The 7206-nt window shown below is 64.0% G+C and overlaps 1 protein-coding gene across 1 annotated transcript; it reads left to right on the forward strand.

Annotated features, from left to right (window-relative positions):
* Positions 1-520: 520 nt before the first annotated feature.
* On the forward strand, positions 521-6887 carry LOC123255905 (receptor-type tyrosine-protein phosphatase epsilon-like; the record flags this gene model as incomplete). The annotated part of the gene is made up of 7 exons (XM_044684621.1): positions 521-686; positions 1168-1304; positions 2976-3066; positions 3758-3834; positions 4114-4150; positions 4260-4357; positions 6768-6887. Coding segments are annotated over exons 1-7 (726 nt in total), but the record flags the coding sequence as incomplete, so codon positions are not given.
* Between the last annotated feature and the right edge of the window lie 319 nt (positions 6888-7206).

A 7206-nucleotide genomic window follows, 5' to 3' on the forward strand; every position in this document is an offset into this window, starting at 1 on the left:
GATGCGGGGGCCGAGGGGCCGGCCGTTCTAACGGGCTGCCTCCCAGCCTGGTGACTCACCCACACGCTTCCGATGAAGCCGCAGATGGGGCTCTCGGCAGCTTCCTGTAACCTGAATCTCGCCTCAGCCCAGCCCGGCCCCCCGGAGAGGCAGGGAGGCAGCCCAGACGCTGCAGGCTCTCCCCGGCGAGCCCGGGCCGGCCCGGCATCCTCAGAGCGAGCTCAGGAGCTCCGAGAGACGCCCCGAGTCTGGCCCCTCATTTTATGGGTGGGGAAACGGAGACTCTCAAGAGCTGCTCCTTTTGTGGGGTGCTTCGGCCTTGGGGGGATGATTCGCCGGCCCGAGGGTGCTCCCAGGCAGCCTCCCCCAAGACGCGGGCAGCCGTGATCCCGGCGCCAGGCCCGGCACTGGCGGCCCAGAGCCGCTGCCCACGTCCGGCTCCCCGGGTGCCGGCCGCCAGCCCTTACAGGCCCCCCTCCCTGCCCAGACCTGGTCCCCGGTTCCTGCTCGTCCCAGCAGGATGGCGCTGGCAGGGCCGGGCTGGGGTGACTCTCCTGGTGTATGGCCCGTCCTGGGCCCCGGAGGCCTAGGCAAGGCCGAGCCTCCACCCGCGCTCCCTTCCTGTCGTCCCCAATTCTGTGGAGGAACCCCCGGGAAGAAGGGGAAGAAGGAAGGGGGAGCCCAGCGTGACCCTGTGCCCGGGCCCCATGGCTAGGGAGGTAGGACGGAGGAGAAAGGTCCGGCCTCAGACCCTCCCTGGCTGTGTGTCCTTGGCCAAGTCACTGAACCTCGGCTGGCCTCTGTTTCCTCAGCTGTCGAGTGGGGGGGGGAGGCAGGTCATTGGAGGTCCCTCCAGCGAGGAGCCGAGGAGCCTCCTCCTGGGATTACTGACGTGAAGACGGGGAGCCTCGGAGGAAGGACGCTGCTGCCCCTCCTGCCTCCCCAGCCTTCCGAGGACTGGGGGGGCCTCAGACTGAGAGCGTGGAGGGATCCCCAGAAAGGGCTCCCCCGGCCCCATTGGGTAGAGGCAGGGCAGACGCAGGGCCTGGAGCCCCCCTCCATGCTGGGCTGCCTCCGGGCTCGTGCTTGGGGCTCCTTTCGGGGTCCCGCGGGGGCAGTCTGAGGCTGGGGGGGGCTCACGGCTCCCCTGAACTTCCTCCCTGACAGAACAGCAGAGAGTGATGCTGCTGAGCAGGTCTCCGTCGGGGCCCAAGAAGTATTTCCCGATCCCGGTGGAACACCTGGAGGAGGAGATCCGCCTTCGGTCGGCCGACGACTGTAAGAGGTTCCGGGAGGAGTTCAACGTGAGTCGCCCTTTTCCTCCAGCTGCCCCTCCGGGGCCCCCAGGATGGGTCCGAGGGCTGAGCCTTCTTCCTGCCTGTGTGTCGCGAGGCCTCTGCCGGGCCAGACGCCGGACGGGCTGTAGGCGGACGTTCTCCGGCCCCTCCAGCCTCACTTCTGCTCCAGTGTCCGGCCGGAGGATGGGGGGCCCCTAGCCAGAGGCGGCCCTCGATGGGAGAGCGCTGGGGGGCCCCCAACTGGCAAAGTCTCCCCAGGGGCACGTCCTGCACCTGTGCACCCCCAGAATGGGCCTCTCGGCGCCCCGGTTAGAGCCTGCTTTCCCTCGGCACGTCCTCTCCTGCGGCCATACGTGTGGGGGCCACAAGCAGAGGGCACCCGCCTCAAGGGGGAGGGGCAGCAGGCCTGCCCCAGGGGGCACGAGGCACCCAGAGCGCGAGGAAGCACCCAAGAGGTGCGGCCGAGGGGGCCGGGCACCCCCGAGCCTTTGCTGCTCCTGGGGGGGGCTCCCCGTTAGCATGTCTGTGCCCTTCCCCAGAGGCACCCATGGGTGGGCCGGAGATGAGTCCAAACCCCAAAGGAGCGGCTGCTCACAGCCCCACTGCTCCCGCCATCTCGTTAGGACGGGCCAAACCCAGCTAGCGGGAAGGCGTCGAGGCGAGACACAGCCTTCTGGGGCTCAGTTTCCTCATCTGTAAAATCAGCCAGTGGGGCCCCGTGACCTTTGGGTGGCTCCCAGCTCTGGAGCCCGCGAGATCTCGATCAGCTCCTGCCCCCACGTCGTCAGGGAGCTCTGCCTGTCTGTGTCTGTCTGTGTCTCTGGGTGTCTGTCTCTGTCTCTGTCTCTCTCTGTCTCTGTCTGTGTCTGCCTCCACCTCCCCTCCATGTGTGAAGAAGAGCGGCTCCCCCCGAGGTTTGCTGGAGCCCCCCCTCCCCATCCTGTGCCCGTCTCAGTCAGGAGCAGTGAGCCTGGCAGCGTCTTCCTCTGTGCCAGGCTGGCCTGGGAGGGTCGGGCCAGGGTGGGCAGCCTTCCCCGGCATGTGGCCCAGTGTCCAGCCCGCTGCCCAGGCGGGTCCCTGGGCTCCACATCGTGGGGTCCTCTGGCCCAGAATCCTCTCCTCGTGCAGAGGGGTGGCCCGGAGGCTCCAACCTTTCCTGACTGTCCCCCCCCACCCACCCCAATTATCTTTAATTTGTTTCCTGTGTATTTTTCTGCACAGTGTGGTTTCCTCCCTTGGGTGTCATGAGACACTCCCCCCTCCGTGCCCAGCACAGTGCCCAGCACAGTGCCCAGCACAGTGCCCAGCACATTGAAGCCTTTTTGGGGGATATAAAGAATGAATGAATCATTTGCCAAGGCCCCACAAGCAGTCAGTGGCAAAGCCTGGATTCAAACCCAGGCCTTCCACGGGCTCCATGCGCTGTCTAACCGTCCCTGATTATTCTCTGTAAGGTGGGACGACCTCTCTGGGTCTCTTCCCCACCTAGGCGATGGGATGGGAAGGGACAAGGCCGAGCCGGGGATGGAAGGTTCTGGGGCGGTGTCGGACGCTAGGCCTGGGCAGCACGCTCTGGAGATACAGGTTTCCCTCAAGGGGCCCTCCTTTCAGGAAGAGGCTGATCCAGGTAGTGTTTGAACTCAGGGCCACGGGGCTAAATCTGCCCTTTCTCCGTAGTCTCTGCCTTCGGGACACGTCCAAGGAGCGTTCGAAACAGCCAACAAAGAAGAGAACCAAGAGAAGAATAGATACCCCAACATTCTCCCCAGTAAGCTCCTCAGCCTCTTGTTCCTCCTAGGTGTGCACGATGGGATCTCAGTGCCCTGTGCCCTTCCTCTGGGGTGGCCCTCCTGCCCTAGCCCCGCTGGAACCTCCCACATAGCCCAGCAGGCCTGATGCCCGCTGGTGCAGCCATCGGCTCTCATGGTGAATGAGCTCATCTTTGTGGCATTCAAGGCTCCAGCAGGGTGGGGGGCTCCTGTGTGGGACCCCTTCCTGGGGCTTGTCCTGTAGTGTCCCAGCTGTCCTGCCATGCCAGGGACCTTGGGCCTGGGAAGCCTGGGAGTGCCCAGATCCCTGTGCCCTCAGCCCTGCCAGAGTCCTGGGCAGCAGAGTGGATGGGGCTAGCAGGGAGCTAAGAGCGCAGGCTTTGGAGGCTGACAGTAGAACCGGAAGGGTGTTGAAGGTTCCACCCAGATTCATTGCCCCCCCCCCAAATCTCCTTAGTCCTCAGCCCCTGGGGGGGCTCCAGGATGCTGAGGGAAGGGGGCCATTTCTCAGGATCAGAGTCCAAAGCGATCCCCAGCCCGGCCCCTGGAAGCAGGGACATGGCAGGAATGGCCGCCAGGTCCTCTTGTGTGGGACTTTCAATATGGCGGCAGTCGAGGGCCCAAGGCCATGGGGGGTTGGGCCAAGACGGGGTGATGAGGCTCCATGGCAGCCCCTTCCTTCCCTTCCAGATGACCACTCCAGGGTGATTCTCAGCCTAGTGGATGGAGTGCCGTGCTCGGACTACATCAACGCTTCCTATATCGATGTAAGCCTCCTGACATGTATTTGGGGGTCAATTGTGCCTGGCAGCGTGCCACAGTGGGTAGTGGCTTGGCCTCAGGGTCAGGAAGGCACCTGGGATGAGCTTCCACCCTCGGTGTGCCCAGGACACTCCAGAGAACTGCTCAGTGGATGCCCACTGGCACTGGTGGCAGCAGTGCCCTCTCTGGGAGCTCTGGGGTCTGAGGGGACCCCAAGTCTGGGCCCTCAGCAGGACCTTCCCTGGAGACGGGAGGAAATCACAAGTGCCGCTTTCCTTCGGCAGGGCTACAAAGAGAAGAACAAGTTCATCGCCGCCCAAGGTACGGCGCTCCCGTCTCTTCTTCCTCCCCCCCTCCCCCGTTCTAGCGTCCGTGCGGGTGCCAGGCCCCGTGGCCGGCCCTCTGACTGCGGCCCCTCCCTCTCCCGCAGGCCCCAAGCAGGAGACGGTCAACGACTTCTGGAGGATGATCTGGGAGCAGAAGTCGGCCACCATCGTCATGCTGACCAACCTGAAGGAGAGGAAGGAGGTAAGGGCGAGGGCTCCCTGCCCTGGCCGCCCCCGCGGCCCGGGCGCCCGCTCTGACCACTTCCCCTTCCGCCCTGCCCCTCCTCGGCCCCCCAAGTTTCTCTTCCCTCTGAGCCTTTCTGATCAGAAAGCCTCCTTCAGGGCCCCGCGGGCAGAGCCCTGCCCGTCCCCTCAGTGCCCAGGCTCCGTCCCCTCAGGACCAGGGCCGGCGAGATGCCACGGGGCACAGCCCCCCGCCGGGCTCTCTCCTTCCTAGAAGGACGCGAGTCTCGCTTTGTCCGGGCCTCAGGGCGCCCGCCTGGAAAGCGGGGTGGCCAGCCTCTCCGCTCATTCGGTCCGGGTTCGCTCGGCAGCTGCGTCTGTCCCCGGGATCCCCACAGTCTGGAGTCTCTCCCCCGCCCCATTTGTGTGCATCGCCCCCTCCGAGGCTCTCCGCTCTGGCATCCAGGGCCTGCCTCTGCCTTGGTCACTGGGGGCGTACTGGGTGGCACAGAGCAAGCCCTTCAGCCGGTGCCCGCCCTCGAGAAGCTTCTGTTCTCCGTGCCTCCTATGTGCCAGGCAGCACGGGCGCACCAAGAAGGGCACCGTCCCCAGGCGCCCACAGTCCAGCGGGTGAGGTGCCAATGCCGGGGCATACACAGGCTCCGGGCAGGACGCAGCCGGCCGAGAGGAGCTGCCCGCATCCCCCCGGCGACGCCATGGACGCGCCGCTTTGTAAAAGCTCCTCCCCCGGCCAGGCGCACTCTCTAAGGCCCTCTTCCGTGTGCTGGGCTCGGGGTGCTCCGACACCTGGAAACACCGGTGAGCCGAAGCCCGCCTGGCACAGCCTGGCATAGCCTGGCACAGCCTGGCACCAAGCACGAGGACACGCCTGAGTCTAGTGCGTGTGAGAAGGATCAGGCCGTCTTCAGCCCTTCCTTGGGGAAGGAGAGCGGGGGCTGGGGGGCAACGAGCTCCCCCCCCCAGGCCTCCCATGCCCGACGCCTCTGGGCTTCCCCTTGGCCCGGCCCCCAGACTCTTTCTGTCATCCTGACTCACTGCCGCCTCCTCACTCCCGAGATGAATCATTGTGACCGAGGGGTTCCCCAATCTGAAGAGGCTTCGGCCCTCCGCCCACCCGGGCCCAGCATGTGAAGCCCTGCCTCTCGCAGCCCCAAGAGGGGCCGGATCTGGGTTCAGCACGATTCTGGGGGCCAAAGGCTCCCCCCACCGGACCCCCACGCTAGAGAGCAGGACTGCCCCACAGGCCTCACTGGCCTCCTCCAAATGGCCCCAGGCAGCCCCGAGGAGTCATTCCCCTTCTGGGGTCTGGCCTGAAGGGCTCCCCAAGGAGGGACCCCCCATAGGAGTGACTGGGACACTCCCCACTGGCCTGAGAGCCCAGTTCAGGGCCCAGCTTGGTCCCATCCTCCAGGTGGGCCTCAGATGACCCATCCCGCCGCCTATTTGTTTTTTAAATTCTGAGCTCCCCTGGGGGCAGCTGGGTGGCTCAGTGGATGGAAAGCCAGGCCTAAAGATGGGAGGTCCTGGATTCAAATCCGGCCTCAGACACTTCTCAGCCGTGTGACCCTGGGCAAGTCACTAACCCCCATTGCCCACCCTGACCACTCTTCTGTCTTAGAACCAATACACAGTACTGACTCCAAGAAGGAAGGTGAGGGCCTAAAAAATAAACAAACAAACAAATGAATTCTGAGCTCCAAGCTCCCTCGTGCCGCCTCTCATCTGCCCATGAGCAGGCAGGTGGTGCCATGGCGACCCTCCACGGCCAAACGTTGCCAGCTTAGCTCTGTGGCAAAAGAGCGCCCGCTATAAAAATGAGGCGAAGACATCGTTTCACTCTCCTGCAGACATCTTTAAGCCCCTGCTTTGGGCAAAGCCTCCAGAGGTTCCGGGGATGAGAAGCCCAAATCTCTTGATTTATGCAAAGAAATAAATACAGGCGAGAGGAAGCACCAGCAAACAGTGGGAATCAGGGCGGACTTCCTGTAGGAGGTGACCCCTGGGCTGAGGAAGGCCCTTATTGGGGTCCAGTCCACAATACTTGGCCATCCCTTGGGTAGGAGGGATCAAAGAGGGGAGAGTCAAGGAGGCTCCTTGGGCCTGGGGTGGCCCTTCCCAGAGCATTTCCCCTCCCTGACCTCAGCCTCCTCCTCTGGGAAGGTGTCCCTTCTACCCCCAGGGGGCTCATCACTGTGTTAGAGGAAGGAGGCTGTCCTGAGGCCTCTTAGGGGTCAGAGATCATCCCTTGGGAGGGTCTTTAGCAGAACATTCAGCTCTGCACAGGGGGGACAGCGGGCAGCGCCTCGATTCCAGGCTAGCCTCAGAGCCTGTGCCCAGGGTGGTGGGCACAGGCTGGCAGGATGCCCCCCTCCCCCGCCCCAGCTCACCAGCCTCCTTCCTCCTTCTAGGAGAAATGCCATCAGTACTGGCCGGATCAGGGCTGCTGGACATACGGCAACATCCGCGTCTCTGTGGAAGACTGCATCGTCCTGGTGGACTACACCATCCGCAAGTTCTGCATTCAGTCGGTGAGTGCTCAGCGCCGGGTTCTCCAGCAGGCCCGAGAGCGGCTCAGGACACACTCCGGCCCTTCCTTCGAGGACCGGAACCCGAAGCCTGCTCCATGCCTGTGTCTGCCTTTCCCCATTCTCCTCCCTGTCCGTCTGCCCACATTTGCCTCCTCTTCCTCCTTCCCTTCCTTCTTCTCTTCCTCCTTCCCTGCCTCCTTCCCTTCCTCCTTCTCTTCCTCCTTCCCTTCCTTCTTCTCTTCCTCCTTCCCTGCCTCCTTCCCTTCCTCCTTCTCTTCCTCCTTCCCTTCCTTCTTCTCTTCCTCCTTCCCTGCCTCCT

Source organism: Gracilinanus agilis, unplaced genomic scaffold (genome assembly GCF_016433145.1).
Source record: "Gracilinanus agilis isolate LMUSP501 unplaced genomic scaffold, AgileGrace unplaced_scaffold53939, whole genome shotgun sequence".
Taxonomy (NCBI): domain Eukaryota; kingdom Metazoa; phylum Chordata; class Mammalia; order Didelphimorphia; family Didelphidae; genus Gracilinanus; species Gracilinanus agilis.